The 16978-nt window shown below is 40.9% G+C and overlaps 1 protein-coding gene across 6 annotated transcripts in view; it reads right to left on the bottom strand.

Annotated features, from left to right (window-relative positions):
* Nucleotides 1-16978, bottom strand: part of ADAM23 (ADAM metallopeptidase domain 23) — a 293859-nt gene that overhangs the window by 128602 nt on the left and 148279 nt on the right. For all 6 annotated transcript variants that reach the window (XM_040357303.1, XM_040357304.1, XM_040357306.1 and 3 more), the window contains exon 4: nucleotides 5896-5959. In XM_040357303.1, coding sequence (XP_040213237.1) covers nucleotides 5896-5959 — 64 coding nt within the window. The remainder of the gene's footprint in view (nucleotides 1-5895; nucleotides 5960-16978) is intronic.

Here is a 16978-nt window from a genome sequence, read left to right as displayed (position 1 = left end):
TTTTCTAGGCATTGCGGTGCGGCTCAGGTGCAAATTCAGGCCCATTATCTTCTATGGGCACGCATCTGATTCGCACATGTGTTAATTTCTCTTCAGGATTTCTCTCATTCAGCTCAATACACTTCCCCCCTCCCCCTTCCCTCTCCCAGGTCTCCAAATTCACATCTAAAATGGAGATGATCTGCTGAACAGCTCTCTTATCTCTCTGCAGAGATAAGAGAGCTGAAATTCGCACCACACAAGTGTGAATCCGGCCTTAGAGACATATAGCTAAAACTAGTACCCAAGGCTTTTATCTTGATATCCTGTAAGTGTACCCTTTCTACAGGGAAGTCCTTCAGTTGTTATGAGGAAAATAATTAATGTAAAACATTGGGATTTTTTTTACTTTTTTTTTATCAATTCACCTGTAGAAAAAATAAAATAAAAATAGCACTGAATGTGTACACACCAAACACCACTATTTTTCTAATAAAAAGAGATCAGATGGGCATTCAATGTAAGAAAATATATAGCTAAGGCAATAAAATTGGGATCAAAACAAAGCTAAACCTTCCTCTCCTTAACAGCTATGGAAGTTTCCATATTAGCCTCTATTTGATCTGCAGTTGCTATGAGGCTGCAATTGTGATAAGTTAAATCGATGGATTTGGGTGTGTCAAATAGAAAACACTATAACATGCCCCTACATTTTAATGGATGCATGACAATCTTAAAAACAAAAATAAGCAAGGGAAGTGCACTGCTGGTCAGGTGCAAGGCTTTCCAAATTAGCACTTTCAGAGCCTTGACTTGACAAAGTGATGATTACTTTCTCTAATCGTGGCTCGGTGCTCATAGTCCCATCCCACACTATAAAGGTAACTTCCCATAGAAATTTCTTGTAGTGTTTTGGAGTGGAGATAGCTAGGGCAGGGTGTTAGTTTAGTTTTAGTATAGTGTGTCATCGTAGTGTGTTAGTGTAGTGCAGTGTTTAACATAGGATTATATAACGTTTAGTGCTATATACTTGTATATATATTTTTTTGGTTGCTGTGCATTTTTTTTTTGTCTTTCTTTTTTGTCCCCTGCCTTGTCAGCCGCAGTTTTTCTGACTGCGGTGCTGATGTTCACCCTTTTTATTTATTTTTTTTACGGTTTTTACATTTCTGTCAGTGTCAGTGTGCACCAAACACCACTTTTCACTGAATAAAGTACATCCAATTACACATTTCTCAGTATCTATAAAATGTGGGTAATAAGCCCCCCATCATGTTCCCATGCCACTATGAGGGGTCCAGCAGTGTCTGTGTCCACAGACAGAGCACCTTTGTCTCTGTTTAGTGATGTTGCCCGTGCTATCCAGCCACAGCATGTAGAGGAGGTGGTGGATTGGCTGACCAAATCATCCTCCTCATCCTCTATGACCAAAGCTGGCACTAGTGCGCAGTCCACTGCAGCTGCTAGATTAGCTTATTCTACCTCCTCGTCCACAGCTACTCCTGCCATAGCCCCAGCATCATGCATGGAGGAGTCAGCAGAATTATTTGAACACAGTGGCCGGGATTCAGAGAGATCGGCGTATCTTTAGAGCGGCGTAGCGCATCTGATATGCGCTATGCCGACGTAACATAGAGAGGCTTATACTGTATTCAGAAAGCACTTGCTCCCTTTCTTGCGCCGGCGTAACTTAAAATGGCCGGTGTAAGCCCGCCTAATTCAAAGTAGCAAGGCAGTGGGCGTGTAGTATTATAATCTAGCGTGACCCCATGTAATTGCATGGCCGAACGAACGGTGCATGCGCGCGCATGCTCAGAATCACGACAAATTTACTCCCTAAGATACGCCGGCTCCATTCATACAACGTGAACATAACCTACGCCCAGCCCCATTCACGTACGACTTACATAAACAACGTAAAATACGACGGCTTTTTCGACGTTTCCGACGTCCATACCTTAACATGACTTACCCCTGCTTTATGAGGGGTAAAGTTACGCCGGACGTACGCCTTACGTAAACGGCGTAGTTAAATGCGACGGGTGCAAGTACGTTCGTGAATCGGCATATCTAGCTAATTTACATATTCGACGCGTAAATCTACAGAAAAGCCCCTAGCGGCCAGCGTAAATATGCACCCAAGATACGACGGCGTAAGGAGACTTACGTCGGTCGTATCTTGCCAAAATTCAGGTGTATCTGATTTCCTGAATAAGCGCATAGATACGACGGCGCACATTTGGACTTACGACGGCGTATCTGGAGATACGTCGTCGTAAGTCCTTTCTGAATCCGGGCCAGTGTCAGCTACTTGCTTCACTGAGAGAAGATATGTCAGACTAAACCGATTGAATCTTTTTTACTATATCACAGATGTTTTGAACCAAGGTGGTACTCTGGACATAGCCTATCTTGATTTCAGCAAAACTTTTTATATCGTTCCACATAACAATTGCATACAAAGCATAGCAGGGGTGCCCAACCAGTGGCCCGGGGGCCACATGTGGCCCGCAGAGCCCTCTGATGTGGACCGCGACCTTCTGCTCTGGGAAGGAATATAAGACTGTTATTAAAGGTAAGTTTATTACTAAAAGCACAGTGTATATATGGGCATATCTGTTCTGCAGTGGTTACTGGGCTGCTTTCAAACTGATCCGCAGGTGCAGAGCAATGCACCTGAGGGTTACCTGCACTGAGCCATAGGCCCTTTTCACACAGTCAGTCCGACCCAATTGGATCCTCCATTCACCTCTAAGGAGTTTAAAAACGCCTACTCCGATCCGCAAAAAAAAGAAAGAGTGGGCTCTATAGAGTAGAGTGGGCTGACATGCACCAACTCCACGCATTGTGGCCCGCGACCGGTTACCGAGTCGCTTAGGTGGCCCTCGCTCCTCAAAAGGTCGGGCACCCCTGCTGTATAGCAAACAAAATGGAATAAACATTTCTGAAGTAAAGTCGGATTGAAGTCAGAAGTAAGTTACACTGGAAATTGCACAACAGTGGGGTCCAAGCAGTGTGAACTAAGGCCTAATTTACAAAAAAAGATGCAAAGCAAAAAACATACAGCAGAACTTCACTCTTTCAACCAACATTGACTATGTTTTTAATCCTTATGTTGCTAGCATTAGTAAATAAGAAAGTGTGTCATATTTACTTGTTTTAAAGTTTTTTCTTAAATTTCTTCATTTACTTCCTGGTTTCCAAGCTTCCAGGCCTAGACAAATGATGTCATGCATCCCAGAAGTCTACAGAAGGAGAGGAACGTTTTTCTCAGCTAAGCACCCTATAGGTCAGATGAATTCCAGGAAGTAAATGCTACAAGAATCATCTGCCATTATTTTAGGGGTGTTTTTAAAAGTGATTTCTCAACAAAATAAATCATGGAGATGTGGATGGATGGATGAGTTTTCTTTGAATGTTTAAAATTAATTTAAATAGTGTTTTTGATTTGCAGTGCTCAGATGCAGTGGAGTTCCACGTTACCCCTTAGGCGATTCAGTGGATACACAGTTAGCACATGCTGCAATGCACCTGGTGTATGGTCTGAACAGGACATATTGAAAGCAATTGTGCCCTGACATTCAGCCTACATTGATCAGCACTGATCAATACAAGTATACATAGCAAACAGACAAAAAGGTTTAAAAAAGAAAAGAATAAAAAAAAAAATAGCAAAAAAATTGGGGCAAACTCAATGGACCACTAGGCCTTTTTCTGCCATCACTCTTCAATTTTGACAGTAGTTAGATGCAGTATTCATGCTGCAGCATTTTCCCCGGGCAATCTGCACTATATCATGAGGCTTTACATTATTTTTGTACTTGTTTTCATGGAACACACATAAAGCTGTAAATCCTTTTAACCACTTAAGCCCCGGACCGAAATGCAGGTAAAGGACCAGGCCACTTTTTGCGATTCGGGACTGTGTCGCTTTAACTGACAATTGCGCGGTCGTGTGACGTGGCTCCCAAACAAAATTAGCGTCCTTTTTTCCCCACAAATAGAGCTTTCTTTTGGTGGTATTTGATCACCTCTGCGGTTTTTATTTTTTGTGCTATAAACAAAAATAGAGCGACAATTTTGAAATAAATTCAATATTTTTTACTTTTTGCTATAATAAATATCCCCCAAAAATATATAAAAAAAATGTTTTTTCCTCAGTTTAGGCCGATACGTATTCTTTAACATATTTTTGGTAAAAAAAAACGCAGTAAGCGTTTATCGGTTGGTTTGCGCAAAATTTATAGCGTTTACAAAATAGGGGATAGTTTTATTGCATTTTTATTAATTTTTTTTTTTTTTTACTACTAATGGCGGCGATCAGCGATTTTTTTCATGACTGCGACATTATGGCGGACACTTCGCACAATTTTGACACATTTTTGGGACCATTGTCATTTTCACAGCAGAAAATGCATTTAAAATGCATTCTTTATTGTGGAAATGACAGTTGCAGTTTGGGAGTTAACCACAGGGGGCGCTGAAGGGGTTATGTTTCACCTAGTGTGTGTTTACAACTGTAGGGGGGTGTGGCTGTAGGAGTGATGTCATCGATTGTGTCTCCCTATAAAGGGGATGACACAATCGATGCAGCCGCCACAGTGAAGCATGGGGAAGCCGTGTTTACACGCGGCTCTCCCCGTTCTTCAGTTCCGGGGACCGATCGCGGGACCCCAGTGGCGATCGGGTCCACGGGTCCCGCGGTCCCGGTCCCGTGCAGGTACGACCATCTGCCCAGCCGTGCCATTCTGTGGATGTATATATACAGTGGGCGGTCCTTAAGTGGTTAAACATATAAGCCATATGCATATACACAGCTGCTGAACATATTACAAACACATACCTCCCAACTTTTTGAGATGGGAATGAGGGACACCTATCAGCAAAAGTATGCAGGCATAGGACACACCCCTTACCACGCCCTCTTAAAGGAGAATTGTACATAAAACAAGATTGGTTAAACCCACAAGTGTTTTTTTTTTTACCACTGCGATTCCTTTATATCGGCTTTTGGAATTTACAAATGCAGCAATTTAGAAATCAGATGAAAAGCACTGAGAAACACCTTTTATAGATAAAAAGTGCATTTTATATACCTCTATATAGAGACCAAAGTGAGGGGCAAATGAGGAGGAATAAAGGACAGAGGGACATTGCTCCAAATTAGGGACAGTCCCTCCAAATCAGGGACAGTTGGGAGCTATGCAAACAAATGGATTTGAATACTGAAGCCCAGATTTGCTGTTACAGTAGATTTATGCATTAGCATGCAACTCTTGTCTTTGACCATTCTACAGCTTATGTTTCAGAATGTATGCTGCTCTGTTTTTGGACAAATTTTGATGGAGAAAAAAAGTGACTTGAAAATACCAACATGCCCAAGCATTTAACTTAGACGTGTTACTTTGCAAAGGCAGTAAACCTGAAATTGAAAATTAAAAGTCGACACCAAGAGCTGTGTATGCATATTATTCTTCCTTGGCACCCCAGATGCCTGCAAGCCCAGGGTGCTAACTGGCTTTCCAAAGTCAGGGCTATGATGACATACTCTAAACCCCTTCCTTTGTAATGCATATCATTTTATTGACTAAAAAGGTTCATTGTAAAGAGAGTTGGAAAAAGGTGTATGCACAGCATCTGATTTTAATGTTTAGGGTCAAGTTTACTAACTGCCTAAAGTGACAGGTCTGCATTAATTCTAAAATCTATTGCATTTTGAAACTGATATCTTATATCATAGATGCATGCTTTTCTATCTGCCCGTATAAATTGTTCATCATTATTAAATTGCTAAAAATAAGCATTTTCCTAGACAACAGTGTATTTGTTTATATTTTATTAATGAGAAATGATGGCCTGCAAAATATCACGGAAGAGGAAGATCTATATGTGTGTAGCATAACGAAGCAAAATTACCTTGTTGAGTTTTGGCTTTCCTTCATCATACTCAATCTCCACGTACTCAGAGGACAAGAGACCACTGCAAAAGGGAAAGAGTAGCACAAGTTAGATTAGCTTTAGACATATGAAAGCTGAAAGAAAGGGTACTATGAACATTTAGGGATAGTATTAACATTCCTTGTAAGTTTTTAAACTTTCCAGATTTTACTGCACAGTACAATCATATCAACTAGTTAAAATAAATCTGACGATACTGATTTATGAAAAGATTCTTTAATCCCATAGCAGAAGGCAATTAAAAAAGCTTTTAGCTGTCACTAAACATACTATCAGAAGTAAAGTGTGGAACCCAACCTTAAAGCTGAATGCCAGGCTTCAAATATAAAGCTGAACTCAGGATTATTATTAATGCTGCTCTTCATGAACGAATAGACCGTTAAATGTATTTTTTTAAAAGCAAGCAGTGTAAATACATGAACATGATTGCATATCAGCCTTTTGCAATCGCCTCGCTGTAGTGCTTATGTGCTAACAAGGGGTATGCCAATAGGAGGAGCTGGCAGAGCAACAAAGAGATGAGATCATTAATCTACTACTTCCCTTCATTGCCCAATCACAGCCTTGGGGAAGAATCATGCCTGTGTTACTTAATTGTATTATATAAAAAAAAAGGTCTCCTACTCTGGCAGACAGGATGAGTGCACTTGGACTGTGAGTGCACTTGGACCAAGAGTGCATGTGGGCTGTGAGTGCACATGTACTGTGAGTGCACGTGGGCTGTGAGTACCTGTGTATTGTATTGTTGAGTACTAGTGGCAGGAAGCTAGTTGTTAGTTAATTTGCACAGGGTATAATCCTCAATCCCTATCAAATTAGTAGGTTAGATGCCCGGCGGGTGTGGAGATGTGACATCTTGCGTCATGTATCCGTTTTTAGGGCGAACACTGCGTGACATTAGTGAAACCTGTCAGGGACCATCACTGCTGGAGCTTAGTGATTCCCCTAGCTGCCAGGGTAAAAACTCCTCTAGTAAGGATTGGAGTAAAGCTAAGGGAAGGGAACGTCAGATCCTGGTGGTGGGGACTCAATTCTTAGAAGGACAGAGGGGGCAATCTGTCACAAAGACCTGAAGCCCAAAACTGTATGTTGTCTACCGGGCGCTCAGGGACCTGGTGGACAACTTACTCGTAAAGGCTGGGGAAGACTCGGCTGTCATGGTGCACGTTGGCACCAATGACAACGTCAGAGGAAGATGGAGTGTCCTAAAAAATGATTTTAGGGACTTAGGAGCAAAATTGAGGAAAAGGACATCCAAGGTAGCATTCTCAGAAATACTACTGGTACCTCGAGCCACACCAGAAAGGTAGAGGGAGATTAGGGAAGTAGGGAAGTTCAAGGAGGTTGTTAGATTTTGTAGGAATTTCAGAGACTTAGTTCAACAGCTCTCATGATTGGCTGGTAACCATTATTATTAGTTGTATTATTATTCAAGGGTATTCTCTATATCGCAGGGAAAGAGAGGGTAAAAAAGGGGAGGGGTATGCATGTACATCAAAAATATGTGAATGTGAGTGATGACATCACTAAGGGAGCAAGCGAGGAGGTGAAATCCTTATGGGTAGAGCTGCAAAGGGATGAAACTAAGGGGAAAGTAATACTGGGAGTATGCTATAGGCCCCCTAACCACAGGTAGGAGGCAGAGGCGGACCTCCTATCACAATTTGGATTAGCGCCAAGGATGGGAAGTGTCATCATAATATGGGGAATTTAATTATCCAGACATAGATGGGGTAGAAGGAACCACACATTCATCTAAGGCTCGCCAGTTTCAAAATGTCTTGCAGGACAATTTCATGGGTCAGATGGTAAACACACTAACTAGAAACAAAGCGTTACTAGACCTACTGATTACCACCAGCAATACAGACTTGATCACGGATGTAGAAACACGGTCAATTCGTTTGAGTATGAATTAAGTTAAAAGGGAACATAAGGGGGAATACAAAGATACAGAATTTTCAAAAGGGCCAACTTCCCTAAACTACAAGCCTTGCTAGAAGATACAAATTGCGATAAAATCTTAGGAACAAAGAACATGGAGGAGAAATGGGTATGCTTTAAGAGCATATTAAATAGGGGCATTAGCCAGTGCATCCCAATGGGAAATACATTTAAAAGAGCTAATAAAAGTGCTGGGTGGCTTAACTCCAACGTAAAAAGGCATATAAAAGCAAAGGAGAAGGCCTTCAAAAAATACAAGGCTGAGGGATCATCATCAGCATTCTAACTTTACAAAGAATACAACAAGAAATGTAAGGGTGCAATCCGAGCAGCTAAGATAGAACATGAAAAAGAAAGATAGAGGAGGAGAGTAAGAAAAATCTAAAGAAATTCTTTAAGTACATAAATAGTAAGAAAGGGAGGTAAGATCATATTGGTCTCATAAAGAATGATGAAGGGAATCTGGTTACTGAGGATGGAGAGATAGCGAAGGTATTGAATTTATTCTTCTCCTCAGTCTCAAGATGGAATCAGGGGGCTTCAGTAACCAAAACTGCAATGTTTATCATCATGGCACGTCACAGGAAGCACCCTCATGGCTAACAGAGGACAGAATTAGAAATAGACTTGAAAAACTTAACATTAATAAGTCACCGGGCCAGATGGCTTGCACCTGAGGGTCCTTAAGGAACTCAGTTAAGTAATTGCCAGACAATTGTTCCTAATTTTTACAAAGAGTCTACTGACTGGAATGGTACCAGCTGATTGGAGAAAAGCCAATGTAGAACCAATATTTAAAAAAGGGCCAAGATACAAACCTGGGAATTACAGACCAGTTAGCCTAAAATCAATTGTATGCAAGCTCTTGAAGGGGATGATAAAGGACTATAAACAAGACTCCAGAGATAAAATGACAATTCTAGTACTCTACAAGACTCTGGTCCAGCCGCACCTGGAGTATGCTGTCCAGTTTTGGACACCAGTCCTTAGGAAGGATGTGCTGGAACTGGACAGTCCAGAGAAGGGCAACAAAACGAATAAAGGGTTTGGAGGACCTTAGTTATGAGTAAAGGTTACGAACACTGAACTTGTTCTCTCTGGAGAAGAGACGCTTGAGATGGGATATGATTTCAATGTACAAATATCGTACTGGTGTTCTTATTATAAGAACTTTTTTAATAAGACACACGGCCATTCACTAAAATTAGAATAAAAGCAGTTTAACCTTAAACTGCATAGAGGGTTCTTTACTGTAAGAGCATTTAGAATGTTCAATTCCCTTCCACGAGCAGTGGTTTCAAACTATTGGATAAGCACCTGAATGACCACAACATACAGAGATATACAATGTAATACTGACATATAATCACACACACACAGGTTGGACTTTATGGACTGCCTTTTTTCAATCTCGCCTACTATGTAACTATGTAAGGATTGTTGCTCTGTGCCAGAGTTGTGTAAATCTCAGAAATGGATAAGTAGAAATAAAAATCCTTTGTCAGCTAAAATAACTCCCATGTATTTCATATGTGTTTACCATTTTGCCTGGAGCTCAACTTTAGCCACTCAAAGTGATTGTAAAATCTCGTTTTTTTTTTCTCTAAAAATAAAATCTTCTAAAAGCAATCCAGTGGGGGGGTGTGGCCTGACACTGCATGGCGTAGGATGCTTCTTCCCTGAGCTACGGCAATCGATCTTGTCTTTTACCTAATCCTGCGACGCTAAGGCAAGTTTTTTGACCCTGACCGGCTCAGACTGACATCCCTCATTTCTGCCATCAAATTCCCCCCAGAAAAGCCAAAAATCCGCTGCAGCAAAACTTGCACAGTACCGCCGACAAGACGGAGAGGAGGCTGAGGAAGATAGCGGCGCTGATAAGGCGGGAGGAGAGCGCAGGCCGGGAGACACAGATAAGCTGCTGGAGGCAATTACACTTTGCCGGACCTCCCTCACTGCTCAGATTGAGGTCAAGATGGACATTTCATTGATTAGGCAGGACTTTCAGAAACTCCGCGATCAGGTCACAAAGACTAAGACCCACATCAGCACAGTAGAAGAGAGTCTCCCACCATTACAGGCCGGCTCTGATCATATGCAAAGGCAGATTAACCAGCTTATTGACAAGCAGGATGAAATGGAGAATTGTTTGAGGAGATGTAATCTCCGCTTCATCGGTCTCCCGGAGGGGGCGGAAGGTAAGGACCCAACAACCTTCCTTGAGCAGTTGCTGGTGACCACATAAGACCGAGATGCCTTCTCCCCATGTTGGCAGTTGAGAGGGCACATTGCATGCCTGCTAAGCCTCCCCCCTAGGGACTTCCCCCCCCCCTAACCTTCATCGCTACATTTCGAAATTATAAAGGCCAGAATGCTGCGCTGAGACTGGCGAGGGAAAAGGGTAACTGCCCCCTGGGAAACATCAAAGTGGCAATATTCCCCGACTTCTCGGCGGTGATACAGAAACGCTGCCAGAGCTTCATTGAGGCCAAACGTCAGCTGCGCAGCCACCACCTGAAGTACTCCATGCTTTTTCCTGCCCGCCTGAGAGTGGAGAGTGATGGTCATGCACTGTTTTTTGAGGATCCCAAAGAGGTTATCTCTTGGCTAGAGCGCAGACATGCCCCTGGAAGAGCTGACTGACCACACACCAGGTGAGCCATATGGTGTGATATTTTTTCCCCCTGGATCTCAGCACCATTTGGATTACCATAGCTCTCCGTGTTGCACTTCTGTCTTGATCTGTATTGATTTATTTTGCCAGGCCAAGTGGCATTTAACCACTCGCCCACCGGGCCTATTCTGGCACTTCTCTCCTTCATGTAAAAATCACATTTTTTTTTGCTAGAAAATTAATCAGAACCCCCAAACATTATATTTTTTTTTAGCAGACATCCTAGGTAATAAAATGGCAGTCATTGCAATACTTTTTGTCACACCGTATTTGCGCAGCGGTCTTAGAAGCGCACTTTTTTGGGGAAAAAATCACTTTTTTTAATTAAAAAATAAGACAACAATAAATTTTGCCCAATTTTTTTATATATTGTGAAAGATAATGTTACGCCGAGTAAAATGATATCCAACATGACACACTTAAAAATTGCGCCCGCTCGTGGCATGGCGTCAAACTTTTACCCTTAAAAATATCGATAGGCGACATTTAAAAAATTCTACAGGTTGCATTTTTTGAGTTACAGAGGAGGTCTAGGGCTATAATTATTGCTCTCACTCTAACGATCGCGGCGATACCTCACTTGTGTGGTTTGAACACAGTTTTCATATGCGGGCGCTACTTGCATATGCGTTCGCTTCTGTGCGCGAGCTCGTCGGGACGGGGCGCTTTAAAAAATTATTTTTTTTGTTTTCTTATTTATTTTTAATTTAGTTTATAATTTTTTACACTGAAATAAAAAAAAAATTGATCACTTTTATTCCTATTACAAGGAATGTAAACATCCCTTGTAATAGAAAAAAAGCATGACAGGTCCTCTTAAATATGAGATCTGGGGTCAAAAAGACCTCATATCTCATATTTAGACTTAAATGCAAAAAAATTAAAAAATAAATTGAAACTGTCATTTTTTAAAATGACAAAAAAAAAATGTTTCTTTAAGACGCTGGACGGGACTGACGTTTTGACGTCACTTCCGCCCAGCAGAGCTATGGGGACGGGTGGGGGTGATTTTTTCCTCACTCGCAACCCCAGTCAGCTGCCGAACGGACCCCATTGCCTCCGCCGCTACCGACGGCTCCGGTAAGCGACGGAGGGCGCGGGAGGGCACTAAAGATGGATACCTCGGTTGTGGCAGCAGCTGCTGCCGTTACCGAGATATCCATCTTTAAAAACAGGACATATTTTGACTATGGGCCGGTGGGTAAGTGGTTAAGGAACCGGCCTATTTCACAACTTATTAGTCGACTTACTGCACCTTATTGTCCCCCTAGGGTGTCTTTTTCATACCCCTGGTGGTGCTGGTTGAGACGCACATCGAGGGAAGACTCCAAATGGCCCTTCGCCATCCCTGGGTTGGGTGGGCGTATCATTCCACCTACATGACTCATGCAAGGGGAGTTTCTATTTTAATCGTCAAATCGGTACATGAATTGTGTGAACTTCTCACGGACCCACAAGGCCTGTATGTATTTCTCATGGCTTTCTACATACCTCCCCCTTTAGCACAACTGTGGTTCTGAAGGGGTTTACTTTTATGGCTCGTCACCCTGCGGTACCAGCAGTATGGCTGGGTGACTTCAAAACCACACTACGTCCAGCCCTTGATAGACTCCAAACAGCGCAGACGCCATGCGCTAGTACCACTGAAACTAAATTCTCTAAACTTATCTCCACCTTCCACCTTGTTGACACGTGACGACACAACTTTCCACACACATGGGCCTACTCCTGCTTCTCCCCTTCTTACAATTCTATTTCCCGCATAGATTTCATTCTTGTGTCCCATACCCTAGTGCCACGGATCCTAGGGTGTGTATATTAGTTGGATGGTCAGTGGAAATAATTCTCTTTACATTTGCATCAGTGTGAAGAATTTCCCTCTTACAGACAACTAAACGATCAATGGTGTCAGTGGGAACATATCTGAGAGGCATATTCCCATAGCACACCTTTCTGGAGAGAGCTCTAGAGTTTTCGGTGCTCTAACAACCACCAGCTGGAGACTGGATCAGAAAGCCACAATAAAGACACACCACAGATCATCACGTAGACTCCAAATGACCCCCCCATAAAGTCACTTCTGAAGAAACATGAAGCGCAGAGTCTAGGTCTGAACTAACCACGCCATCCGAGCTTGTATACAAGTCGTTTTATCCTGGGAAACTATCATTTTAACTGCTGATTATTTAGTGGATAAATGTAAGTGTTTAGTAACTTTTTCTCAAAATAAAGTGTTTTATGGTTTTACACTATGTGGACCCATTTTTCTTCCTTTCCAGTCTAATCATTGATGGATTTGTTTTTAGTGCTGGGTCATTATCAAAATACTTTCATGGTGGAGGTACACCTGGTGGTTACTCATCTAACCATCACTTTTGTTTAGATTTCACTTCAATGGACATCTTTTATTTAAATTGTCACTATTCACTTCAGTGTTCAAAGCACTGTATGGACTGTTGTTTAATGATTACTTGTTAGTTATAATCTCACCATCCTTAAAGGGAAGATTCCTACGGATCACAGTGCAGACAAAAACTCACAAAAAGACATTTCATCAGAATTTGGCTGCTCTGTATCCCGTCTTCTAGCCAGAAGAACTGCAACATCACCTTCACCTAGGCACTGTGGGTGTAATATGGGGTACATTTTATACCCAATAACAGCAGGTGATTTTACAGGAGGAAGGAGCCTGGGCAGTATAAGTAGACATTTAATTTCACTACCTCTTTTAAAGTGTTTAAAAACCCTAATATTGAACTTCTCATATTTGCCACCATTTGGTTTGTTAAAGAGGAAGTAAACCCTAATGGATTTTACTTCCTCTATTTTCCCCTGCAAAGTAAAAGCATAATGGACTAGTATGCATTGGATCCTATCCTGTTATGTGCCACTTACCTGCAATCAAAGCCCACCCTGTCCCCCCTGGTGGCTGCATCCATTATAGCCGCTCTCCCTTCCGTGGACTCCGTCTCTGTGACTGGCCGGAATAGCATGACATCACTCCAGCGCATGACCGTGGGAGCCGTCAGTCACAGCACTTGCTAGTGAAGGCATGGAGGGTCGCTACTTTTACAGCGCATGAGCTGATGACATCAGGTTTAGGAGATATTTACAGTACCTACAGGTAAGCCTTATTATAGGCTTAGCTGTAGGTACAAGTGGTGTAACTAGGTTTACAAACACTTTAAATATACCATCAGTGTTTTGTTATATCTGTTTGATAGGCACAAAAAATACCTGTTGATCCCAACAGAAATCTTTCGAGCTCATAACTTCCTGTGATCTCTTCCTGTGCAAAACATCTACCCCCTGTGTTATGGAAATATGGAGAGTGTGTTATAGGCCTTCCTAGAACCGAAAGGTTTCTTCTCCATAGATTGTCAATCTAGGACAGGATGTGTTTTAGTGGCAGGATCACAGGGTGAAAATAAAAATAAAAGTTTTGCAGCCAACATTTCTAAAGGATTGATAAGTTGCAATATAAAGAAGTTGTAGAGTTATTCAGGATGGCAACTCCTTGGTTGACTGTTTCTCCAACAGAATTTGGCCCCGATTCTCCTAGTTATCTATAAAACTGCAATTCACAGGCCGGCAAATTAGAAAAACAGTAAAATGTTTCTTGAAGGTTGGTCTTGTTTTTCCTGGAACAAATAAAACTAAACTAGTGAAGTAGAGCACAAATGGTGAATCTATACGGAGGGAGAATATTAAACGTAACTATGCACTGCAGTGAAAAATCTTTTAGAAAAAAAAAAATAGAAATTACCAATTTTGAACCCTTATGCACACTGTAGGTCTCTTATAGTGGAGTCTGCCCACCAAATCTATACATTTTCTAATACCCTGCTCCAGAAGGACACATATTTGTAAGGGCCTTTATACGTAACTATACATGGCTTGTAAAAACTTTAAGATACTGTTTTGAGATTTGAAGCACTGTAAAAGTTTTTGTATAGTACATTGCAGTTTCAGCAACAAGCTCTTTACAATAGGTGACAATGGCTGTGCATATGCACAGGACATGGTGATTTTGTATCACTGCACTCCGGGAAATCCGTCAGGATAGTTAGAGGTATGGTTACGGTAGCAACAACAGTGCTAGAACAGATGGAAATTCGATGACTCAATGAATGATTTTCAATTTTTTGACTATAGATATGCTGTAACATCAGCATTGATTCCTTGGATATGTATTTTGAATTATATGAGGTGATAGAAGGATATATTTCCCCTTTATATCTACATTGTTAACCAGAGCACCTCACCTGACCTTTCTTGGCCTGCTCTACTCTGAATTAGCACTCAACAAGAAAATGCACTCTGCAACCTGGCAATTGAAAGAGCAGAAGCCACAGGCAATGACTGGGACAAAAATAGAACTCACTTAAGCTCTTCAGAGCTCACACGGCTGGATGAATCATCATTGTTGGTTAAGCCACAAGATTTCTGGTTGCTTAAAGAAGATTCTGATTTTCATACAACATTCTTAAGTTGTGTTGTGTTATGTATGGGCAAAATATGGTGGTCATGTGTATGTTATCTAATAAAGAATATCCTACAGATGGTGCAAACTTTTTATTTACCGGTATTTATTGCTAAGTTACATTCCAAAGTACAGTCATTCCAACAAGTCCAAGCCAATAACTGTTGCACTTGGTCAAGGAATGCTTCCCCAGGGCATGAACTAATAGTCATTTATTATACTGTTAAGTACATAGACAAGTATACTTGTATAGAACTGAGAATACATACTTTGCAGAACAGATCAGTTAAATAAATCCTACAACCCATTCAACCTTTCTTCTGAGACATTTCCAAACTCATTTTATGCCAGGTCATGAAACACTGACCATAAGGTCTTCTGCTGGTATCTACAGTATCTTGTACTAATGGCATGGTGCCATCCATTTTGGTCACCGCAGCACCCATTGACCAGAGTAATATAGGGAGTGTGAATAGCGAATCATTTCCTTTGAGGGGTTTTTATCCCTCCCTTTTTTTGTTATCCATCACCAGGGAAGAAAGTGAAGGGATGTCTATCCAATTTGGAATCAGACAGCAATTAAAAACTTACAGAAGTTCTATGCTTCTCTACTGTACTAGAAAAATGTTTTTTATTTGTCCATCTCCTCACTGGGGATATTTCCCATCATTTCCTGTTCTGACACTCGTCAAAATGAATGGAAATGTAGAGAAACTGCCCAAATAGTGGATATAGACAGCAATAAAAAATTGGCAGAGGTTCTTACCCTTCTCAACTCTATTCAAAACTAAAAAATGTCTGGAGTTGGTATTTAAATGGAAGTTACAGAACAATTGTAATGTCCTGTAATATCCTTATCGAGATTAGGGTATTTTAAAAGAACATACTGTGACCCGCTTTCTTTATTTGCTATTAGCTATTTTTAAATATATGATGGTTGACTAGTCAGGATTTAAACTAAATAGATAGGTCTTTCAGTCACAGCTTTGCCAACCCTCTTACAGCTCACCAAACCTGCTGTAATTTTCTTTTATTTTGACACATGTGCAATAAAAGGACCTTTCCTCCTTGTAGGAAAAGAATAGCACTCTATAAGTAGACACCAATAGAAGCCAAACTTTATTTGCCATCTAACTCGGCTCTTGTTGGTCAATTTATACCCAATTATCACTAGTGATGCCGGGAATGGTCACTTGTCTTGTAAAAATCAGATTGTGATTTCCTGGCTTTCGGGCTTTAATGAAACCAAATCTTTCATTAAACTCAGTGTTCCCATAATAAAGACCAGAGATGGAAAAAGATTAACAGGATATGTCAATACAGGACAATAGAATGAAAAGGAGGCATAGAGTTGGTTTTTACAAGCCAAAAAAATACTGGAATTGGATCACATTGGGGCCTATTGATCCTTTCTTAAATGCATTCCCTGTTAATAACTTGACCATTAAATTTGAGAGCTTCTAACTTCATATTGATGTACTTTGTGTTCTTAAAATAAAGAATATAAAATACACTTTCTGATTAAACTATCTATAGAAGATGCAGTACAAACAAGAAAGTTTAAAGCAGATTATTTGTGTAAGTTTTAAACAAACCAGCAGCATGAACCTCTATGAAGTCTTTCTTGGGAAGTTTGCTTGTCACCACTGACTGTGAGATAAGGAATGAGAAAAAAAAAAAAAACATATAGAGGCCCTATTCTTTTCCCATTCTGCTCAGATTTTTTTTCTCTTATTTTTTTTGTTTCTTTTTTTTTTCTTTTATACACAATTTGAGAGTTTTCCCTAGTAGTGATTGCTGTCAATAAACCGTCAGATCTCCCCAATGAGTATACAGACACAGAAAAAACATTTTTGTGAGGGGCTCTTACCATTATCTGCTCTATCCAAAACAAAAAGCTCTGTAGTTGTAATTTAGTATGCACACAAATATTTTTATTA

This window comes from Rana temporaria, chromosome 6 (assembly GCF_905171775.1).
Source record: "Rana temporaria chromosome 6, aRanTem1.1, whole genome shotgun sequence".
Lineage (NCBI taxonomy): Eukaryota > Metazoa > Chordata > Amphibia > Anura > Ranidae > Rana > Rana temporaria.
This window is presented reverse-complemented; position numbering and strand designations above follow the sequence as displayed.